At 44.8% G+C, this 23341-nt stretch overlaps 2 protein-coding genes across 3 annotated transcripts in view; one reads left to right on the top strand and one right to left on the bottom strand.

Annotated features, from left to right (window-relative positions):
* The window catches only part of LRRC36 (leucine rich repeat containing 36), a 46504-nt gene extending 32032 nt beyond the window's left edge, over nucleotides 1-14472 (top strand). Inside the window, exons 8-14 of the mRNA XM_081032881.1 lie at nucleotides 1575-2015; nucleotides 4431-4720; nucleotides 7628-7793; nucleotides 8733-8878; nucleotides 9691-9820; nucleotides 12139-12253; nucleotides 14137-14472. Of these exons, the coding sequence (XP_080889007.1) occupies nucleotides 1575-2015; nucleotides 4431-4720; nucleotides 7628-7793; nucleotides 8733-8878; nucleotides 9691-9820; nucleotides 12139-12253; nucleotides 14137-14362 (1514 nt within the window). The 3' untranslated portion in view covers nucleotides 14363-14472. The remainder of the gene's footprint in view (nucleotides 1-1574; nucleotides 2016-4430; nucleotides 4721-7627; nucleotides 7794-8732; nucleotides 8879-9690; nucleotides 9821-12138; nucleotides 12254-14136) is intronic.
* A 4570-nt stretch (nucleotides 14473-19042) lies between these two features.
* On the bottom strand, nucleotides 19043-23254 carry TPPP3 (tubulin polymerization promoting protein family member 3). Of its 2 annotated transcripts, none has more exons than XM_081031821.1 (4): nucleotides 23064-23254; nucleotides 19978-20171; nucleotides 19710-19863; nucleotides 19043-19593 (listed from the first exon to the last, which is right to left on the bottom strand). In XM_081031821.1, the coding sequence occupies exons 2-4, from the start codon at nucleotides 20163-20165 to the stop codon at nucleotides 19405-19407; spliced, it is 531 nt and encodes a 176-aa protein (XP_080887947.1). In that variant the 5' UTR covers nucleotides 20166-20171; nucleotides 23064-23254; the 3' UTR covers nucleotides 19043-19404. The 2 variants fall into 2 exon arrangements, with proteins under 2 accessions (XP_080887947.1, XP_080887948.1); XM_081031822.1 differs by having other exon boundaries at nucleotides 23054-23186.
* Between the last annotated feature and the right edge of the window lie 87 nt (nucleotides 23255-23341).

Below are 23341 nucleotides of genomic sequence, written 5' to 3' on the forward strand. Positions count from 1 at the left end.
TTTTATAAGCAGAAAGTTTCCAGCTTGTTTTATATTTCTTCAAACATAGCTCTTGTATAGGCTATCTCTCTTAATTCCAATATCTGAACTTTTTGTGGGTCTGTGTTTGTTTGTTTGGTTTTTTTTTTACTCATTCTCACTCATGTTGTCTTATTTCCTTTTTTGTTTGTTTGTTTTGGCTATTTTCTGGCTGTTATATTTGAAAAACTATTTGTAGGAATGATTTAAAGTATTGCATGAAGCTTTCTTTTCCAGATCAGATTTTCATTTGCTTCTACCAGGAGCCTGAGGTACTATTACTCTGGGATCACCTTAATCTTAGCTCAAGGACTAAGGTTCCCTGGACCACTCAGATGACGCAAACTTGGATTACCAGTCAGTACAAGGGCTGGTTTATTTCCATTTTACCTTTGCTCTGAAGGTTGCTCAAGGTTCCGTCTTAAGGTGGGGAGGGGAGAGTGGGACTGTGCAGTGGTTTATTGTAAACCTCATCATGGATGGATCTTGTACTTGGACTTCTATACATGTCACCTTAAAACTCCTTAGGGTAAAAATGACTTTAAGTGCTAGACTTACCTGTATGAGTTCTTGGCTGTTTCCTAGAGTTTGGCCTAGAAATTCCTTACCAGCTCATCAGCTCTTTGATGCTTTTAAGAACACGTATCACCCCACTTTTTTAACTTCTTCAACAGGAGGAAGTCTCAATTATCTAATCTCATTACTTGTTTTTAGATTCTTTTTATTATATAAAGATACTGTTCTACACTCTTTTCCCTACTGTGTAGGCTGACCCTGGGTAAAACAATGATATTCTTATAAGTCCTATACAGCTGTAGTTGGTTCTGTTTTTCTAAAGTTAATGTGACTAACTCAGATATAGTATTTTTTATTTCCTAGAGAAGGCCTTTAAGCATATGCAGCTCTGAAAGCCCCAAGGAGCACAAAACTTCTCTGTCTGCTGCTGTACTTGCTCCACTCTGAGGTTTTTTGGGAGATGATAGATAAGCTGACTAAGAGACTTACTTTATAGCTGGGTTAGGAGTTTTCACAGGTTTTGCATTCTCTGTCATTTAATTGGCTTAGAATAGTGGTTCTTAATGTGTGAACCTAGAACCTCTGGATGAAGTTTGCGGATGGGAGTGGGCTTAGCTTTATTGCAAGGAATCTATGAAATCATAAACCTACCAACAGTTGTCTATAGACTGAATACGTAAGAAAACTACTATTGTCATGTGAGGGTGCACCAAATTTTTTATATGAAAATAGTATCTAGAAAACTCTGACACTTCAATTTTAGAAGGAAATTCCTCGGAGATTAGGTTGACATGAAATTTCTCTCCAGAATGTTACAGATTCTTCACTGTTTATACACTGTACAACACTTTTTGTTGTTGATGTTCCATGTAGAAGTCCTTTCATCACTTTTTGCCACAATTTATCAAAATTACAAACCATCTCTTCTTGAAAACTTTTTCTGGTAGACAGAGTTATGTCCAGTGTACACAGGTACCCTAACTGGGCCAGGAAGAATTCTCATTGTATTTTGTTTGTTTTTTTTCCTTGCTGGTGGTTAGAATTCAGACACTACTCACCTCGCCAGTCCACAATCCGATCCCCAGAGAAGATGGCTAGAGAAGTGCACCGAATATCTGTTTTGGACAATAAGTCTACAGGTTCTTCTGCAGAAAAGGACTTGATAACAAAACCTGATACTTATCAGCTTACCCATGATGCCTTATTGGGTAAACGCCTGGATGTGGGTGATTCTAGCCAGATTCATCCCTATCAGTTACCTTCAGATGTTGGACTGGGAAATTACGATAGTCATTATTCTCAAACTCTATCCCTGCATGGAAGTCTTTGTAAAAGGCCTCAGAGAAGCAAGAACTACCAAGAATATAGCATAAAGCCTTCAAATGATATGAAGGCTACTGCATCCCATTCCTGTGGAGATTTACTGGCTTCTCAGTCAAACCCTGACTCCAGCACCGAAAGGCTTTTGAAGCTTAGTTCAGGTAATAGCTGCCTGTCAGTTTATAGGCCTTTTTCACTGGCATGAAGATGGAAGGTATAACTGGAAGTTTTGGAATTAACATTTCTTAATTTGCATTAGCATTTCTTGAATTGTATTTCAGAGTTACCCGTGGTCCGTGGAACCTCCAAAAATCTGCAGGTTATGAGTTTAACATGATAGATATATTAGAGAAGTGTGAGATATATTAGAGAAATATGTTGTAGATGTGAGTTCCATATATATTATTTTAGTTAAATAGCATCCCAGGACATAATTCTAGTAGCATCCAGTCTTCCATTCTGAGTTACTTTTAGAAAAAGCTAGTTTTAGGGTAAGTGATAGAGACACTCTTCAGTTATTTATTAATTTTTTAAATAAAATTTATTGAATACCTCCTATGTGCCAGATATTGTTCTAGCTCTGCAGATAAAGTAGCAAATACAAATAAAGTTCCATGTATAAAAATAACTGCTTTCATGGAGCTTCCATTCTAAACGGGTAAGACAGATGATAAATAAGGCAACATAGACATTTATGTCAGGTTATGATAAGTCTTGTGAAGAAAAATAAAATAAAGGCATAGAGTGTAATAAGGAGGAAGTGATGTTTTAGGCAGGATGGTCAAAGAAGGTGTCTCTGATGAGATATAATAAAAGTAGAGAGTTGAATGAAGTGAAAGTGTAAGCCATATGGATAACTGGGGAAGAACTTTCTAGACAACAGAAATAGTAAGTGCAAAGTTTCTGAGGCTGGAACATGTTTGGCTTGTTCAAGGAACAACAAGGAGGCCAGTGTGGCTGCAGCAGAGTGAGTGAGATAAAGTGTATAGATGAAGTCAGACTTTTATTCTGGGTGAGACCAGAAGCTATTGGACAGTTTATAACAAAGGAGTGACATGATCTAATTGAAAATGACTGTGGCTTAGAGGTTGAGAGTAGAAAACCAGGAGCAAGGGTAGAAATTTAGAAAACCATTTTAAAGGTTAGAATCCAGATAAGAGATGATGGTAGCTTTGACTAGAGAGAGAGCAGTGGAGGTGTGGTGAGAAATATTGATTCTGAATGTGTCCTGATTTGCTGATGGATTGAGGGTGAAGTGTGAGAGAAAGAAGGTCAAGGATGACGCCCAGTTTTTTGACTCTAAGTAACTAGAATAGCGGAGTTCTTTATTTACTAAGATAGAAAAGAGTAGGACAAACAGATTTTAGGGTAGATATCAAGAGTTTGGTCTTAGACATCTTAAGTGTGAGGTGCTTGTTTAAACTTCTCAAAGATGCCATTTGACAATTAGACGTATTAGTCTTGAGTTCAGGGAATTAAAAGTGTATGGATGGCATTAAAACTGAAGCTGGATAAGATCTCACCTCGGCAATGAATACAGATAAAAAAGAGATCTAACAACTAATCCTGAGCCCTCCAACAATTAGAAATCCAGTAGGTGAAGAGAAACCAGCATGGTGAGCAAGAGAGACGCAGCCAGTAAGGTAGGAGAAAAAAATTCCAAGAGGGAGTGGTGTCCTGGAAGCCAGGTGAAAAATATGTTTCAAGAAGGAAGGAGCAATCAATGTAGTGTCAGACGTCTTTAAGTGAGAGGGAGTAAGCCTGGGACTGAGAAGTGATTATGGTGTTTGAGAATGCACTTGTGAGCAGTTTCAGGAGACTTGTGGTTAATAAGGACTTTATTGAGGGGAGTTCAAGAAAGAATTGGAAGAAAGGCAATGGAGTTACTGAATACGTACAACCCCGTCAAGGACTTCTGCAGTGAAGGGGAGCAGACGAATGGAACTGGAGGTGGAGGAGGATAGGATCAAGGAAATTGTGATGAAAATGACCCAGCAGAGGGAAAATTAATAATGTAGGAGAGAAAAGGGACAATTACAAGAAAAAAAAATTCTTGGGTAGTTAAGAGGAGATAGAGTCCAGTCCACCAGTGGAGAGGTTGACCTTAGATGAAGCACAAATTGCCTCTGTTTTCCTCAGGGAAATAAAGAGATCAGCATCTGAGAGTGAGGAAGGAAAAGGCGTTGGAAGTTTGAGGAGAAGAGAGATGTGAAATAGTCATTTCAGAGAAGAGAAAAGTAAATTGACTAGAGTAATGTATTAGGTCAGCTCGGCAGTATGAGGACCCAGTTAGGATATGACATAGTGGTCATGAGTTTGAAGTGAAGCTGGTGAGAAGAGATGCTTATTGTTCTCCAGCCACTTCCCACTGCTCCGGTATAGGCTTGGAGTATGCAGACAGTTGGATTTAACCAGATTTAGGGTTTTGTCAGGTGGAGGAAGAGAGAAAGGATCCAGAGAGTTGAGGGTGTATACTAGGGAGAGGTGATTATGACACTTGGACCCCAAGTAAAGGTGGAAGTGAGGCATGAGAGAGTTGCAGGGCAGGTTCATCTCCCAGCCTGTTTCCTTCACAGATCTGTATGCCACAACCCATTTCAACAGTGACCCTGCTCTGCTGGTCAATGTAGAGCAACAGTTATCCACCAGCCTCAGGAATTTCACACCAGCACATGGTTCCTTCCCAAACAACTCCATTCTGGGAGACCCTCTGCGGACACTGCTGTTACCTACTGGGACTTCAGAAAACAGAGAGAATTTGACCAAGAGGTCATTAAGTCCATCGAGGAGAGGATTCAAACGGAAGGACAATCTCCTTGCCACCCTGAATCCAAAGCATGGCTTCAGAGATGCTACAGGCAGCGAGGCAAGTGTTGGCTTGTTTGTGCTTGTGCAAGAAACAGCTCAGATGCAAGACTAGAATAAGGTTCTGTTGAGGGTGGCGGTGGTTCCCACCAAGAGAGCTAGAAATTCAAAGGGATTTTCAGTAGCTGGTGGGCAATACCGCCAGGCTAAAGCCTGTGATTTTTCTGCCCTTGGGAAAGTGATTCCCCTTCTGCTACATTTCCTTATTTTTGTCACAGGGAGAATCTACTTCCAGAGCATGAACATGGTGGGAAAGTACTTTGATAATAACAAGTGGTGGACAGAGTTTACCACAGGAAGGAATGCAGAAGTTGCCAGGGGCTCGGGGTTGGCTGAAGAGTGATCTCTGGAACATTGATGTTTATCAAGTTTACACATTTGCTTCGACCACAAGTGACTAATTGCTTGAGACCTTTCTTCTAAAAGCATTGCTTTTCTGTCTAGAAATTAAAATTACTCCATTTTTTCCCCCCAAAGTAGCAGCAAGCATAAGATGAATATTATCCAAGGAATTTTTGGATGAGGGTGGTTCAAAGAATGAACAACAAATGAAGAACCATTCCCACATATACAATATAATTCATTTTATAAAATTGTAGTATAATAGATAGTATTGTACAATAGAACTTCATTATTATTCAGTTTTTACCAACTAACTAAGTTTTGTCACTGCCTTTGCATATATGCCTCCGTGAAGAATGCCTTGTACTCTTCTATTGTCCGTTTGAATATTAATTTTTCTTCAGGCCCCACTTCTATCGTGAAGTCTTCTTTTCATTTTTTTAAGGAACCATGGTACTCAGGGAACTTTCTTTCTTTGAACCCATGATCCTTTGTCAAATGAATCATTTATTATTGAATCATTTACTGTTCTGTAAGGAAGCAAGGGATTTGGTCAAAAACAAACATTTTTAGTGACTTATTTTTCAGTTGTGGGAAATCTTTTTGCACATTGGCATGGGTTTACAAGGTTGATTTTTGCTTCTGCTTTTTTTTTTTTTTTTTTTTTTTACTCTAAATACTTTCTATTCAGTTTTCAAAACTTCAGAGGTGGTTATAATTTTTGTGCACCAAAGGGGGCAGTCTTGTAATATTTTTTTGGCTTTTGGTCCCTTTTTTTCCATTTTCAGCCACTGGATGCCTATTTTTCCAGACAAGAGCACTGTGTGTTAATGTATTTAGGGTGAAAGTTACAAAGTAACACTTAGGCTGTTTGGGGTGCTATTATTAATGACATGTTCTAGGAAATTTTTTTATCTATTTCATGTATACTATTAAAATAGCAATTAGAATTTCAATGCACTTTTCTGAACAATCTTAAAAACTCCCATTTTTTTCTATTCAATACTATTTTTCTTTATATGAAAAGTTATCAAAGAGATGCAGGAATATAAATATAAAAGAAATACACTGTTCAATTTGTAGAAAGATATGTCAGAAAATTGCTAAAAAGAGCATTTAAAAAGTTATTAAAAATAATCTCATGATACACAAAATTAAACTGAACATGAATTTGTGATTAGAAAATTTATTTTTTACCAACTGACTTTAAAATCATAGACAAATTGTAAAAACTTATTTTTTTTATTAAATTTATTGGGGTGACAATTGTTAGTAAATTTACATAGATTTCAGGTGTACAATTCTGTATTACATCGTCTATAAATCCCGTTGTGTGTTCACCACCCAGAGTCAGGTAAAAACTTATTTTAAAATTTCATGCGGCATAACTTGAAGATTAAGACTCATAAAAATTAACAAAATTATTCCAAAGTTTAGAAAAATTATCCCCAACTCTTACTGCATTGTAATAAATGAAAGAAAATGCGTAAAGGCATATATGTTTCCAAGTTGCTACATGATACGCACATAGAATTACCAATACATGACAAATCAGTGACAGTAAATATTCAGTTTTGACAAGTTCCTCTAACGTGGCCTTGCCGTGTAACCAGACTTTCTATGACTTTTCTCCCCAGTTTGTTAACTTCTTAAAGACTTCATATTTTACCTTTTCATATGTTCACAGTCCTTATACAGAACTTTCAGTGCGTATGATTAGTGCTTAGTACAGATCTGCTGAATAAATGTTTATCCCATTTGTAATGCCTTTCCCTATCCTAGGCCACATGTGTGACTCAAGTCATAAATATCACTGTCTTTGGTATTCTGCTTCACAGTTGTCAGATATAGAAGCATTAGCTAATTAATCGTCTGTAGCTTTTTATATCAAGAGAACCAAAGACTGAGAAATAATTTGGCTGTTTGTAATATATATCAGCTTTCTTTAAGTCCATAAGACCCTACAGAAAAGATGTGTAGATAGATCTGTCAAGTAAAAGTCAGAATAGTTTTTTATTCATTCAGACATGAGTAAATAAATATATAGACATGTGTATGCATGATTAGGCTCTTACTGAATAAAGACATCATTGGCACTGGGTCCAACAATAACAGTTAACATCTAAAATGTTGTAGGATATTTATATTTAGTATATATTAATATACTGAATATAAGCTTATTATGAGTTATTATTTTATTAAATTATTCCCCATTTCATTTCATGATATATAATACTTTTTTAAATGTTCTGCAGTTTAATCTTTCCATATTACACAGCACATATTATAATATATTGAGCCATGGATGTAGGTGTCAAAACATTTTTTGTTTTCTTCTAAAAATCTCTACAGAAAATTATGATAGAAGATGCTGTTACCTTTGAAATTATCTTTGAATATATTATTGTATTTGCCTTGGACATAAATAATATTCTATTCAAATCTAAACTGAAAGATGACACCATCGTTCTTTTTTTTTAATGTTAACACTTTAAATGTCTGAATTCTTACTTCTTCATTGTGTAAGAATGACAAATGGTTGGTTTCTTTGTTTTTTTTTCTTGAGCCTCTCTCTAGTGACCTGGGCAGTTTGCATGGTTTGCCAGGAAACCACAGTCCTCCGATCTCTGCCAGAAGCTCCCATGTGGCCACTGTCCTCAGACAGCTCCTGGAACTTGTGGATAAGCACTGGCACGGCTCCGGCTCCCTCCTCCTTAACAAAAAGTTTCTCGGTGAGTACTTTCTGAGTTCCAGGAGATGGGCTCTGACCTTGCTTCTGCTCTGCAAGGAAAACTGTTCTCGTGATCCTTACCACATTTCTCAAGAATACAGTAATTGACAAATCTGCATTTTTCTCATGATCTTCTTCTTCCCTGTTTGTTTTAGTTATCAGCACTCTTCCCTCATGTACCAATTGTTTTGTTCTTCCTGTGACTTATTTTTTGGTAGTTTTTGGGTAATACAGGTATGTAGAGTGATGAGATAATGTAAAACACAGCATGGTCGTGTTAATGATTACAAAAGGATTTTATGATCCTTGGGAAATTGCCAATAATAAATACAGTAGAAATTGGGTTTGATCATCAGAGTTCTGAATGCCTGTTGAAATGTTATGATTTGAAAAACTCAAATGGCTAAATGACCTGGACTGTTTTTCAGTGCTTCTTTTTTTAGGAACTTGGGGGGAAACGATTTTGCAAACGTTTTCCCCATGTGTTTATTTGTTGTTTAATGGGAGAAGAATTCAAGGAGCGTTTGGTGGTGGAAAAAAGTTTAAGTAAAAACTAGAAACTTTAGAGTTGTTGGGGCTTAACTTTTTTTTTCCCTAAAGGGACATACAGGAGAAGAAGTCTTAACCAAATTACTTTCCTTCCCACATTGACCCTTTGTTCTCATTTTGTAGGAAATTATCCCCAGGAGCCATTCCTTAGCGAGTAGAAAATAGCGCAGATCACACATTCACAAGGGTTTGCTGTTGTTTTTCCACAGAGGCTGTGGGATATAATTTCTGGTCCATCGTGAAACATCCTTTACATCCACTTACTAAATTCTTGTTAAAAAGACATATTAGATTACCTTGTTTGTCCTGAAAGAGCTGGTGGTTATTGACTAGGAATTCTGTGCTTTAGCTTTTAAAATTGGCCTGTGTGCCCAACCTGAATTTTTGGCAGGTCCTGCCCGAGATTTGCTTCTGACTTTGGTAGTCCCTGCTCCTTCTCAGCAGTGGTGTCGTTCACATCCGGAAGACACGTCAAAAGCCTTCCGCAGGAGGGAGATGGAACTGAAGGAGGCTGGGCAGGTGGTCCCTACTGACATGGTATGCCTCTCTCCTCTTCCTTTCCTACTCTTCCTTCACTAGAAAAGGACAGAGCAGCAAGACTAGAACAGCTCTGTGCCATAAAGGTCATCATCACCATGAACAGTTAGATGTTCCCAAACCAAAATACAGAAAAGTCAGTCTGGGCAAATCAGGAAAACAGAACTTGCCAGGACAGGGGCAACTCAGAGCTTCTAAAGGGGTGATTCCTTAATCCTAGCCTTCATCCAAAAATGCTAAAGAAAGACTTGAAATGGAAAAAGAAAAAAGAAAAAAAAAAAAGACCCTAGAGTGAAAATGTTTCGGATCATGTTCTTGAAGGTTGTGGCTGGACTCTGATGAGGGGAGGTAGATGTCTCTGGGATTGTCTTTCCTCCCTTCTGATGGAGCAGAGAGCCCTGAGCCCGGGGCCAGTCCTGGCGCATCAGGCTATTGGCTCTGGGAGAGGAAGAAGAGACTCATATCCGTAAGGCTTTTTTCCCCTTTTCTTAACATTAGAGGCTTTTAAATATCAAGTTCAGTTTGCAGAAACTTTAGATAGGTGACTCAGAATGCTGGCCACTTGTCAAAACAACCACTTGTTCTGCAAGGGTAGTAGATAATTCACAGGAAAGATAGCAACTCCGTGTGATAAATTTGTTTGCTGCACTTGAGCTATGTTTACCGATGAATTAAAATTCTAGTGAGAAAGAGAGATGTTGACTTCCATTCAGTATATCACTAAGCAGAGGAGAGATTCTTTCAGCCTTCTAAAAGCACTCTTCAGAATTTTAGATTCTTAATGTGTTTGTATTTTGTTCACTGATCTAAAGGAAAGTTTGAAGCAAAAACTGGTCAGAGTGCTGGAAGAAAACCTCATTTTGTCAGAAAAAGTCCAGCAGTTGGAAGAAGGTGCTGTCACTTCAAATGTGAGTGGGCACCAGTCCCAGTCCCACACTTATGGTAAGTTCAGGAAAGGAACGTGTGATGTGTCCCAAGACAATTGTTTGTTTACAGATGACCTGTTTAATAAGCTTCATCTTCTAGAATGAACATAGCTTCCTATACGGAAACAATCATCTTGCCTCAGAGAGTAGTAAGGCAGGTGAAAAGCAAATACAAATGTTGTTGTTTTTGAAAATGACACTTTTTTCTGTTTATAGCAAAAGATTGGGTTCTTTATAGAAAGTTTGAAAAACACAGGAAAATAAAACCCCACTACCCAGCAATAACTACCATTAGTGTTTCTGGTATATTTTCTTTAACCATATTCCTATACATGTATTTTTAACTCAAAATTAAAATTTGTGTCCTAATTTTTTAAAAAATAATTTACATACAACAAAATGCACACATTTTAAGTTTTGACAAATATATACATTCATTTAATTCCATCTCAATCAAAATATAGAACATTTCTGTTACTCCAGAAAGTTCCTTCAGACCCTTGTGCAGTCAGTTTCACCCACTCTCTACCTTAAGCAATCAATAATCTGATTTCCACATACTAATGTTATTAATTTAATATTAATAGTACAGGCATTTCCTATAATGTCACACGAATATACCATATTTATCTATCTGGTCCTCTATATAATTGTTTTTAATGTTAGCTATTATAAATAAAGCTGCCATTATTTATAACATAAATAATTTTAAGGAATTTCCAAACATTCAAATGACCTGAAATGTAAGCAAAGACCCTAGAGTGAAAATGCTTTTCTGAGACTGTCTTTCTTCCCTTCTGGTGGGACTGAGAATCCTAATATTTATACTGTGATAAATAATGCGGCTGTTAATATCTATGTACATAAGTCTTTGTGTATATTTCAGACTATTTTCCTAGGAGATATTCCTAGAAGTAGAATTAGTGGGTCAAAAGACGTGGACATTTTTGAAGCTTTTGTTACACATTGCCAAATTTCTCCCTTTAAATAAAGGTTTTTCCATTTACACTCACATCAGCAGTGAGTGTATTTGAATGCCCTTTTCACTACAACCTTGCCCAAACTGGGTAATTTTTTAAATTTTTAACATGGTTGTAAGTGAAAAATAATATCCCGTTGAAGTTTTGATTTGTACTACTTTATTATTAACATATACAGTGTGCGAAAAAATGTATCCACATTTTAAGAAAGGAAAACTGTGTTAAAATTGTAATACTCCATATATACTGATAACAAAAGATGAATACAAGTCATGTGTATACGTTTTTTTGGCCCCCCTGATAGTTTAGGCCAGTATTTTAGATTAACGTCTACCCTTGATTTTAAACCTCTGACTCAGCGACCCAAAACTAAGCAAACATTATGGGCGTTTTGATTTACATGAGGAACTTGATATGGAAGTCAGCACTGAATTTTCAGAGTTCAGTCTCATCACAATCTGATTTTATAAGCCTGAATAATCAAGGCATCTCCACTTACCCACTATGAAAACAGGTCGTTGTTTGTTCACTAGATACCTACTTTCAATCAGCCATGAGGCCCAGTACTGGATTTTGGCTCTGGTGATAAATGCAGCTGTTGCAGCCCTATTTTCCACCTTCTAGAACCTTGCTACTCAAAGTGTGATCCACAGATCAGCAACATTAGCAACACCTGGGAGCTTGTTCGGCATGTAGAGTATTGGGCCACACCTCAGACCTACTGAATCAGAGTTCGTTTTTTAGCAAGATCCCTAGGTGATCAGTAAGCATATGAAAATTAAAGAAGTACTGATTTCTTAGGACCAGCATTCCCGGGCTATTACCTACCTCATTATTGCAGGCTGTGGTAACATTTGGGGAGCTAGGTATGCGTGTCTTTGTTACAAATTCAGTTTCTGCAAGCACTCGTTGACATTGAGTTATTACTATATACCTGACACAGTTCTAGATGTTCTCACATACTCCACAGGGAGTGAAGGACATACATTCATAAACCAAAATGGAGACTACAGAGACCTAATATTTGTTGACCTCCTATGCTAAGTGAGGACAGCCATCTCAATCTTCCTAATAGTGCTATGGGGCAGGGTTCTTAGCTTTAGTGAACCTCAGAACAATGAACTAACATGTATGATATTACGTGGTTGAACTTTAAGTCCAATCTGTTTGTTGTTAAATCCCATATTCTTGCCACATATGTGCTGTCTCAAAGGGAGGGGATGGTGAATGGAGTGTGGAGGCGGGTGCAGTGGGAGCTCCCAAAACTTCAAGATGTCCACCTAACTATTTAAGCTTTGCTCAAAGACTAGCTGCTTGGAATCCTGCTCACCCCTGGCTATTGTATTCTTTGCAGATGATCTTCTGCGCAAAAACCAACAGTTGAACATGCAGATGGCTTGCCTGAACCAGGAGCTAGCCCAGCTGAAAAAGTTGGAGGAGACAGTGGCCCTTCTCCATGAAAGTCAGAGGTAAGAGTGGATCTATCTAGCTGGCTTCTGGAAGCAAATGCTTGTTTTCCTTTACTCCTTTGTTTTACTGGCAAGGTAATATCTGTATACTTTTCAAATTGACTCCATATTGTGTGTAAACCACTTGTATGTAGGCCAGTTAGCTCAGGAATCAAAGTACTGCTTTCCAGGACACACCAGAGATTAAATGTCTTTGCTGGAATTGGTGGGTTGCAACACCTCAATAATAAACAGTTTCTCTCTGGATCCAACAGGACCCTTGTTGGAGTCAGCTAGCTTTTCTTGGTCACTGTGTGCCCCTAAAATCAGTCATCTGGCTCTTCTGGAAAATGCCTGCCTGCTATTGGTCAAACAAGATACGTTGAGCACTGGGAGAGAATGATAGGGAAAGACTCTAATGTACATGTCCTCTTCAGAGGAGCTCAATAGCATCAGCCTCTTCAAAGAACAGTATCCTTGGGATGCAGGCCAGACCAATCAGAAAAGGCCTCAAGACTATTGGTACATTTAGAGAAGCCTTGGACATTTTGATTTGCCAAACACCTGTACTAGGACTTTCCATGAATTTTAAATATAAGAACCGTGTCTCCAAGCCGTTAGCCCCAAACTTCACTTCCTGATTTTTCTTGGAATAACTTTGTATTCAGAGGATTAGACCCAGGCCCATTTTGGATGGCTTTTTAATTTTTTTTAACTTTTCATTGTAATTATTTGAAACATACAGAAGTGGAGCAAGTAGCATAAAGTCCTGGTTCTCAAACTCGGGTGAGCATCAGAATCTCCTGAAAGACCTGTGGAAACGCAGATTGCTGGGCCCCACCGCCAGATTTCTGATTCAGCAGGTCTGGGTTGGGAAATGAGAATTTGCATTTCTAATAAGTTTCCGCATGATACTGTTGCAGTTGGTCCTGGGACCACACTTTGAGAACAGTAGGGTATATCTCTTCAGTGATATACGGTCAAATTGCTATATGTTAAAGTGACTTGAAATAATTCTTCTCTGTATTGTTAAACCATCAATTCCATATACAGGTTCAATATGGTTTTGATTCATGAGGAATTTTTTATTACTTTGATCTAATTTTGTTTTATAATTATGTAAAACATGTACGTCCCAAAGTCAAATCTATAAAATGAGATAAATTCAGACAAATCTATCTTCCTTAACTATCTCCTCCATCCTTCCCTTCCCTCCCACTAGCCTTCCAATGAAGGTGTGGGTGTGTATTTGTATTCCCCTCCATTATATAAAACGAGGCTTCATGGTACTTTAACATTTTATCTTAACAATCAGTTCCCACTGGTATGTAGAGTTCTCATTCCTTTTTATAGCTGCATAGGACTCCACTGTGTGTTTATTTAATCCGTCCTCTGTTGATAAACAGTTAGATTGACAGTATGTTGCTGTTACATATAGTGCTGCAATGGATAGCATTGTGCGTGCATCTTCTTTTTTTTTTTTTTTTTTTTTTTGCCAGTCTCTGTCGGCTTTTACCATTACAAGTAATACAGAGTCCAAGAGGCAGGATAACTAGAAGTAGAAGTTAAGATCTGGAGATAGAAATTGGAGGCCTGGTCAGGTGCCAATCTCCCAGTGCTTCTATTACCTCCTCATAAAACTGCTTTGGAAATAATAGAACAATCATTACATAAAATGTGAATTATGTTACTGCTACAGTCAGTCTGGAACATATTAAAACAGAATTGTAATGAAGAAAGAAACTGTCAGGCTGCTTTTAAAACAACCCGCTCATAAATCAGACAGTTCTTTCTATTTAAAGATGTTACTTGATTTTACATTTGTCTTTAGCAAACATTTCAGGTCTGAATGTCATCCACTTTGCTTTTATGATTTCATGGCTGCCTTTTCCCCCGTGCCTCAGATCCCTGGTGGTCACTAATGAGTATCTGCTGCAGCAGCTGAACAAAGAGCAAAAAGGTTATTCTGGGAAAGCTCTCCTGCCTCCTGAGAAGAGTAATCATTTGGGGAGATCGTCACCCTTTGGGAAAAGCTCACTGTCTTCCTCCTCACCAGTGGCACATGACACGGGTCAGTATGTAATACAGAGTGTCTCAGACTCTGTCCCAGAGCCTAGTTTATGGAACTAGCACTGGAACCCTTCTCTGCAACTTGCCTCTCAGCCACAGGGGGCTCTCAATGCCATTGCCACCAGGATTGTGGTATTTACCCACAAGATTAAGAAAAAGTCATTCTGATTACATTGTACTGGTCCTTCTCTTTATTTCTCTTTTTTATCTTCTCCCATCAAGTCATTCTTTCCTTCTGCCCACAGAAATAGTTGACGCTTAGTCCTAGTATCATATCACATAGAAACATTTGGCTGAAAATATCGAAAAGGGAAAAAAAAAAAACACTAGACATTTTTCCAGAGTGTCATTTGAAACTGTGTAGGTGTCTTCTGTTTTAGAAGAAATTTCAGAGAATCCATATGGATTGTTTTATCAAACATGTTTTGAGTTTTCTCCCACCACAGTGAAAAGGTGACAATGTCTAGTGTCTGCCCTGCAGATATAGTTGGGAAGGAAAGCAAAAACTCGTGTGATGGAGTTTAAACTTTGGCATTGGTACAAAACAGGTCTAAACAGAAACCTAAAGATGTCTTGGAAAGAGAAAGAGGCAGGGAGAAAGAGAAAGAAAGAGAGAGAGAGAGAGAGAGAGAGAGAGAGAGAGAGAGAGAGAGAGAGAGAGAGAGAGAAAGAGATTGAGAGATTGAGGAATTGGTAAAGACATGAATGAGGACTTGTTATTTGAGTGGAAGCTTGCAGAATGAGTAGAATGGGTGCAGGCAGAGGAGATGCAGAGCTTTCCCCTGCCAAGAGTGCAGAGTAGAAGAGTCCTGAGCCCCTAGAGGGATTGTTGGGCAAGGAAGATGTGGGTCATAGTGCCACGAGAGTATATAACTGGGGGACGGGTCCTAGCCTGGTAGGTGTGGGGTCAGGAAAATGTTCCCTAAAGAAATGGTCTTTCAGCTGAGACCTGACGACTGAATAGAAGGTTACCAGGCAAACAGGGCTGAGAGCAGAAGCAGTGGGGAGAGCTGCAGAGAGAAAAACATATGCAAAAGCCATGAAATGGGAAAGAACATGGTCCCTTCAGGGAACTGAGGGGCTGAGAGGAGATAAGCAGGAACTAGGTGGCATGGCTCCTTAAAGATTTTAGATTGGGGAGGCAGAGGGGTGGCAGATTTGTGTTTGAGAAGCTTTCCCTGTAAAAAAGAATGGATTGACAGTTGTGTGGCGTGGGGAAGGACCAGTGAGGAGATAAAAGAGAAGGCTCGTGCAGTCCAGACCACAGATGAGGCTTCTGGATTTTCACTTGGGGCTCAGCATGCACTTTATACATTAGTACTCTATTTCAGACAGAGGCACAATCTTTCTTTTAATCCTGATTGATCAGGCATTTTAAAAAGCGGTGGGAAAAGATCATGAAAGTGGCTCTAGGTATGTTTTTGCTTCAGCGTCGCCCAGGTAGCTAATGAGTCCTCAGGGAAGTTGTGTCCAAGAGGGGCAGAGTCGCTCTGACCTAATGTTGCCAGAGGGTGTGTAGAGGGTGAAGGACTGCTGGCCCAGTGCCATGTTGTGCTTCTGTCATCTTCAGGGACATGTCAGAGAGAAGCACACAGAAAGATTAGGCTTATTTGCTCCCCTGACCCAGGTGCTATGCAGTGCAGGAGAGCTATTGCCATAATAGTGAGACATTAAGATCACAGCCAAGACCACACATTTCTAAGTAATAAGTCAAATCCACAGATGGCTGGATTTTATGTGGGTTCCCAAAAGGAGCATGTACAGAGGAGCTGCAAGGCTCTGAGGGAGCTCGAGTGAGCTCTTCCTCTTTGGAAATATCAGTAAGAACAGAACACCACCACTTTCCTGGACTGTTACCCAGAGAGCCTAAGCCTTGCCCAGGTAGGGCAGCCTCAGCCAGTAACCTTGCAGCCCTGAATTGTCATATTTCAGGGTCTTAGCCCAGTACACAGGCAAATTTACTAGACAGATAGTTTGGGGGTAGGTGGGTGGGAATAACACACTTCTTTCTACAAGCCCAGCCCTCCCTTCCTTCCCCTATAGACATCTGCCAGCCCCAGAACCTATTCAGGGCACCTCTAAGAAGGAGCAAAGAGCCTGACCCAGACTGAGTCACCTTCCACCCTATTTTGTATTATTGCTGAAAGAGGCACGCCAGGCACCTCTCTAGGATTGCTGGCCCCTCCTGGGGAAGTTGACTATGTTTTTCATTTTCCTTGTGTGGCCTTGGTTCAGAGGGCAGGGGCAGGGAATTGGGAGTGTCAAGGGAAGGGCCAAAGAATTGTTGTCCTTTGGGGCTACGTGGGCTCAACATGGAAGGAAGAAGGCTCCTGAAGCAAGTAGAAAACAAGTGGGGGAATTCCTCACTCTAAGCCTGGCACTATTGGGAGAAAGAAGGAAACAGAGCTGGGTCCTCAGGGAAGTTGTGCACGGGGGAGGGGCAGAACCACTCTGACAGATCTGACCTTCCCATCAGCTTCACATAGAGGGTTTTAATAGCTCCATCCTACAGACCCTAGCTGCTCTTCCTTGCCCACCTGGCTTTGCTAGCAAGAGTACCCCAAACTTTCCACCATCAGGAGGCTTTAGGGTGGAGCAGTGATCACTGAAGGCCTGAAGTGCACTTTTTGGTCAGTCGCTGCCTTGTACCAGGCTCTGTTAGTAGTAGACCCATTGGTCTTTAAGGGTCTTCGTGGCTCTGGGTGGGCCTTGATTTCCCTCAGGCTTCAGGACCACTTTTCAAGAAGAAAAGGGGGCTTCATTCCTAAGGTGGTTTCAGGGCTCAGCCAGTTCTTTCTCTGGGTTCCTCAAGCCACACTGCCAGTTACAGGTGGGGTCCAGCGGCAGCACCCCTACACATTGGCTGGTACTCTCACCTGCAGCTTAATCGCTTAATAGCCTGGACCAATTTGCAATCCAGTTAAATTCTTTTCATTATGAGGATATTTTAGCAAGTGAAAGCCAGGATTTGTGTTTCACTCCTATTGTGCTTTTTTAAGTAAGCTCACAAATCAAACAAATTCCCCAAGGCTGGAGGAATCATTCCTCCTCCTACTTACTGGTGGGAGAGGTAGAGCTCTCTGAGACTCTTCCCTGGGAAGTGCAGCATACCTGGTTAGCCAACGCGGGAGGAGCCTACAGCCGTCAGCTGTTAGGCAAGACTTTGTTGTGCTCAGGTGTTGGTTTTCCACCCTCTAATTTCCACCTCACCTCGCCAGCATCCCTGTTCCAAGCCGGACTATTCCTCTATACCCACACTACTAAGAGAACTTGGGCTCAAGGGACTCTGGGTCCACCTGGGGCAGGAACAGCCGCGAACAGCCGGTGGGGATGAGGGACTAAGCAGTTGCACCACTTTGCCTTGTTAACAGGGTTGGGCAAGGAGGTGTTTGTGAGCATGTGCCTTTAAGCCTTTTCTAGCACCCTTGGGAGCTGTCCTCTATTGAGAAGGCCCTCAGTCCCATCCAGCCTGTTTGTCAGCAGGTAGGAAGGAGACTTGGCCCTAAAGCCTTGGGCTTGGGAATAGCTCTGTCCTAACACCCAGGACCTCAGAGAGGAGAAGAAGTTAATCTGGAAACTCTCAGGAGTCCTCAGGCCTCCCCACCCTCCTCCCAACCTGGGATGTTGAACAGGTGAGAGGGAATCAGCATGGAGAGACCACCTCACTGTTGGACGCCATGCTCACCTGCCAAATGCTGGTGTTGGGTGCCAGGCTCATCCAGTCCCATTTTTGGAAATTATGTTGGAGCTTGCTGTGTTAGAAAGAGCCTGGATAGGCCGGCCGGGTGGCTCAGGTGGTTGGAGCGCTGCGCGCCGACCGGTTTGATTCCCACATGGGCCAGTGAGCTGCGCCCTCTACAGCTAAGAGTGTGAACAACAGCTCTCCCTGGAGCTGGGCTGCTGTGAGCAGCCAGAGGTTGGTGTGAGCTGCCGAGGGCTAACGTGTGCTGCCATGAGTGACCAGTGGCCAGCATGAGTGGCCGGCAGCCGAGAGCTGCTGTGAGCTGCTGTGAGTGGCCGACCGACAACTGGTGACCGACTGACTCAGCCAGGGGGAGCGCAAGTCTCCTAATACCAGCTGGGCCAGGGAGCTGGGTCCTACACAACCAGACTGAGAAACAACGGCTTGAACTGGAGTGGGGGGGGGGGGAGGCGAAGGAAAGGGGGAGGAAACTTTATTTAAAAAAAAAAAAAGAGCTTGGCCTGGGAGGCAAGAGGCATGGTTCTGGCCTCTATTCTACAGAAGCCCCTAAACTCTTCGGGCCTCAGTTTTCTCAGTTGTAAAATTAGGGTGTTGGACTCTCTACTCTCTAAGGTTCTTCCTGGTCCTACATTTTCTGATATTCTGAGCTGGAGCCCAAAATGACTCATTGGGTAGACCCCTGGAGTGTGGGCCTGTCAGCAGGCTGAGAGCCTGAGGCCTGGCACTGGGCCTCTGCCAACATTTAGCCCAGGCCAAATCTGCTGTCTCATCCCTCCTCCTGCTGTGAGAGTGGCGAGGCCACGACAGGCCCTAACCGCAGGAAGGTGAGCTGTGATATGAGAGCTCTGGGTCAGGCGAAGGGGAAGGCTTTGGATTTCCCTAAAGCGCATCCTCAGGCTCTGTGCTGAGGGAAGGGACAGGTATTTCTTCTGGGCAGGGCTGCCCGTGGAAGGATCAGCAGTGTGACACACAGGGAGGTGATGACACGGAGGACTGTGAATGTCATTATACCCGTCATCATATACCTGACCAGGCCATATTGATACAAAAGGTGTCTTTATTGAGGTCTGGGTAAGAATTAGGCACTTGGCCAGAGCAGCAGCTTAAATACGAGGCAAGCAGGCAAGGGTTAGCCATGCCTGGGGCTAGGTTAGAGCCGTGAGGCCATAGGCACAGATTCTCCTCAGAGTGGCAGAAGTCGTGGAGAAAAGAGGAAGGGGAAGGGGAATGCAGAGCAGTCTGGGTCAGAGGCCTGGTGGACTGGCCCCGTGGGGCGGGGCAGGAAGCTCTGGGTGGCAGGTCCAGCAGGGAGGGGACTGGGCTCTCTTGCTCCACATGCCCCTCAGGCCCAGGCCTGAGCCTCTGGTGGGGGCAGCCGCGCTGGGGGCCTTCTCAGGCCTCACTTCTTCACCTTGGTATCATAGGTGCCTGCATGCTTGTAGGCACTCACATAGCCGCTGTCATCCAGGATGTCCTGACGCCCAGCAATGCCCTTGCCCTTGCCGCTCTCGTCGAAGCGCTCCTTGTGGGAGCCAGTATACTTGCTGGTGTCGGTCAGCCGTTCCACAGCCCCCACTGCTTTTGCTTTCTGTTTGGACAGAGTTCCCCCAGGAGTAGCTGGTTAGGGGGCACAGCCCAGCCCACCCCCAGCTGAGGTTCCCCACATCCCCCTCAGCAGCTACCGGAGCCGAGCAGGGCACTTACGGTGACTCCCACATTGGCGGGCTCCTTGCCTGCTATCAGCTGGCAGATGGCATCGAAGGCCTCCTCCTTGCTCTTCCCCTTGAACCTCTTGGTCGCCAGCTCCTCTAGGGCCTTCTTGAACTCCTCGTAGTTGATGACCCGAGCAGACTTCCCCCTGCCAGTATGTGGGTACCATGAGTTCCACCCCTCTCCATGTCCTCCCTGCTTCCAGCCCCCCCAATTCTCCACCTTCTGGGAACATCAGAAGCAGGGACAGCCTGAGGCTCACTTGACTTTGGAGAAGACTATGTCAACATCCGTCGCTGTCACGGCCTTTCCGTCCGTCACTTTGCAGTCTTTGCACAGCTTGGCCCAGTTCTTGCCATGCATCTCTTGCCCACTGGCCTTGGGGTCACCATGGATGGCAAACTTGCGAAAGCTCTCTTCCAGCCCAGCCACATCCGTGCTCGTTGCCATGCCACCCTGTAGGGACCCACGTAAGTCACGTCCAGCCAAGCTGCCCCTCCCCGCCCCAAGGCACAGAACATCAGTGCCTCTACCTCGAAACCTGCAAGTTCTGAGTTGTGGGCACTTAGGCAACATACCCTCAGAGCTGGAGCTGGAACTGCCTGGGGAGAGGGGCCAGCACTCAGTGTTTCCCTGGACCCCCGAGCCCCGAGGAAGAGCCCCAAGAGGAAAATCCTGTTGCTTAATGGCAGCCCTGGCTTGGAGTGGAGTTCAGAAGCTGAAATCATGATGCTCACACCAGGCTGGGAACAGAGTGGCACTGTCCAGAAAGACTGTGAGGGTAGCAGCTGGGACCATGGCTTTGTCTGGCTCTGGCACAAGGCCTGCTTGGGTGGAAATGAGGGTGGCAGAACCGGCCTCCCTCCCTGCGAGTTCCATGCCAAGCTGGGTCTGGGCCAGGCTAGGCTGCTAGTTGGGCAGGTATTTAGTAAGGACTGTCTTTGTCAGGGTCATGAGAACCCAGCAAGACCCCGCCCAGGCTGAGGAAGGAGCCAGAGCACAGGCAGGGGTGCCTGCCCTAGGCAGGGGAGCAGCTGGCTCAGCCAGGGCCTTGTTACTATTTGCTGTTAAACAAAAACATGATGGGAGCGGGAGCCTGGGGCTGGCCTGGCCACAGTTTGTGAAGCCTGGAGACGGTTGCTAAGGGAGGGTGGTGCTGCTTGGAGAATGTTGCTAAGGGCAGGATGGTGTGAGGGCGGCTCAGGGAGAAGCTCCCAGTGCTGCTGGGCTGGGCTGGGCTGGCCAACAGGGGCCCAGGGGTGGGGCACACCAACACTCCCAGTGCCTGGGGCACAACCGTGGCTTCCTGGCCCCTTGCCATCCATTGGGGCTGTAACCTCACAGTGTGTGGAGTTGAAGAGGAGCAGGAGATTGGAGGGCTCGCCTAGGGTGGGGGTTGTAGAGTTACGAGCCCCCAGAGGCATGTTGGTGAGTGGGGCTGTGGCCTTGGCCCTGCGATCCCCACACCTCCGCCTTGCACCAAAGCACACGTCCCCAATGCCTTCAGCCCTCCATGGAGGCCCCGTGGCCACACCGAGCTCCCCCACACCAGTCCTCACTTCTACAGCTGTAGCACCTGGCCCTCCATATCCTCAGCCTCATTCCCCCTGGCCACACCCTCAGCCCTGCACTGAAGTGCCCCCCCCAACCCCCTGCAATCTCCTGACCACACCCACAGTGCTGAGACGGAGGGCCTGGATCATTCACTCCCTCAGCATCTACCACCAACACGAACTAACAGCCCTGTACTAAGACTCCCTCAATAATGCCCTCAGCCCTGCACTGGAGGGTCCCTCCACGCCCGCACTGCAGTCCCCTGGCCACACCCTCAGCCCTGCACTGGAGGGTCTCTCCACGCCCCTACTACAGCCCCCTGGCCACACCCTCAGCCCTGCACTGGAGGGTCCCTCCACGCCCCCACTGCAGCCCCCTGGCCACACCCTCAGCCCTGCACTGGAGGGTCCCTCCACGCCCCCACTGCAGTCCCGTGGCCACACCCTCAGCCCTGCACTGGAGGGTCCCTCCACGCCCCCACTGCAGTCCCCTGACCACACCCTCAGCCCTGCACTGGAGGGTCCCTCCACGCCCCCACTGCAGTCCCGTGGCCACACCCTCAGCCCTGCACTGGAGGGTCCCTCCACGCCCGCACTGCAGTCCCCTGACCACACCCTCAGCCCTGCACTGGAGGGTCCCTCCACGCCCGCACTGCAGTCCCGTGGCCACACCCTCAGCCCTGCACTGGAGGGTCCCTCCACGCCCCTACTGCGGCCCCCTGGCCACACCCTCAGCCCTGCACTGGAGGGTCCCTCCACGCCCCCACTGCAGTCCCATGGCCACACCCTCAGCCCTGCACTGGAGGGTCCCTCCACGCCCCTACTGCGGCCCCCTGGCCACACCCTCAGCCCTGCACTGGAGGGTCCCTCCACGCCCCCACTGCAGTCCCCTGGCCACACCCTCAGCCCTGCACTGCAGCGGCCTCCATCCACTGTTCACAGCCCTGACCACACCCTCATACCCTCACACCCACACTCAGTCCTGCACTGAAGGCCCCATGTCCATACACACTCACATGTCACGATTCCCAGGTACTAGGTAGAGACCACCCTGTGCTGAGAAACCCCTAAGCACCACTACAGCCTCCTGACCACACTCTGTCATGTCTTCAGCAACCATCTTCTACCTCTGCCTTTTATACATAGCTTCCAGTGACCTGGGCCTGGGCCTCTGCTTGACTGCCCCTCTTCCACTACCGCTGGTCAGTGACCATAATCACCCATTCCTAAATTGCAGTTTCCGGGACTGGGAGCACCTACAGATCCTCCATTGCAGTGACTGTGGGCCCACGACCCCAGTCCACACTGCACTACCCTCTCCCTACACTGCAAACTCCCACCAGGGACCCAGAGACCCAGCACTTGGTTCACAGAGGGTAAAGTCTAGGGGAGCTTTCGTGCCACAGGATGCTTGTCCCAGGAGACTGGCAGTATCCTGAATCCAGTGCTCTGTGGGAAGATGGATTCTTGGTAATCTTGGAGCTTATCAGGTGAAGCCAGGTCGCAGGCTGTAAGTCCCAGGGGTCTGCAGGCCATGGATGGAGCGGCCACACCCGTGAACTAGGGCCACCCGCTTGCTCCCGCTGGGACAGCTGGAGTCATCAATCAGCCGGACAAGGAGGTGGGGGTGGGGGTGGAACGCTTGGGCCCAGGGTAGGGCCGCTCAGCTGGCGTCCTCATCTCCGTACCATCCGGGGTTGGGACCCCTTCCAGGCCGCTCCCACCCCCACCCCTTCCTTATCGTGCAGGATACTGATTAGGGTGGTCGGCGCCCGGGTTTCCTACCGACTTCTACCTTGTGGCTGCTCCAGCAGAGCGCGTTCGATGGACAGAAGGACTCAAGAATGGACCCACGGACGCGGGAGACCAGGCGGCTCCGCAGCTCCGCTCCCTGCCGGCTCCGGGGCAGGACTGCAGCCCCGGCGGCTCCGCTGTATTATCCCCTGTTTCTCGGTCTCCATAGAGACGGCGAGTCCCACCCCCGGGGCTGTCTCGGAAAGAGAGTGACCAAGGTCACGCTGGCTCCACCCACCGGACCCCACCCTATCGGCGCTCCGCGATCCTTCGGGGCGG

The sequence above is a fragment of the Rhinolophus hipposideros genome (assembly GCF_964194185.1).
Source record: "Rhinolophus hipposideros genome assembly, chromosome: 21".
Classification (NCBI taxonomy): domain Eukaryota; kingdom Metazoa; phylum Chordata; class Mammalia; order Chiroptera; family Rhinolophidae; genus Rhinolophus; species Rhinolophus hipposideros.

Bases quoted from the DNA above. Each gene is read 5' to 3' on its own strand.
- TPPP3 (XM_081031821.1), bottom strand. From the start codon at position 20,165: ATGGCAACGAGCACGGATGTGGCTGGGCTGGAAGAGAGCTTTCGCAAG. The intron at 19,864-19,977 runs GTGAGCCTCAGG...ACATACTGGCAG, and splicing joins ATAGTCTTCTCCAAAGTCAA to GGGGAAGTCTGCTCGGGTCA. The intron at 19,594-19,709 runs GTAAGTGCCCTG...CTGTCCAAACAG, and splicing joins CCGCCAATGTGGGAGTCACC to AAAGCAAAAGCAGTGGGGGC.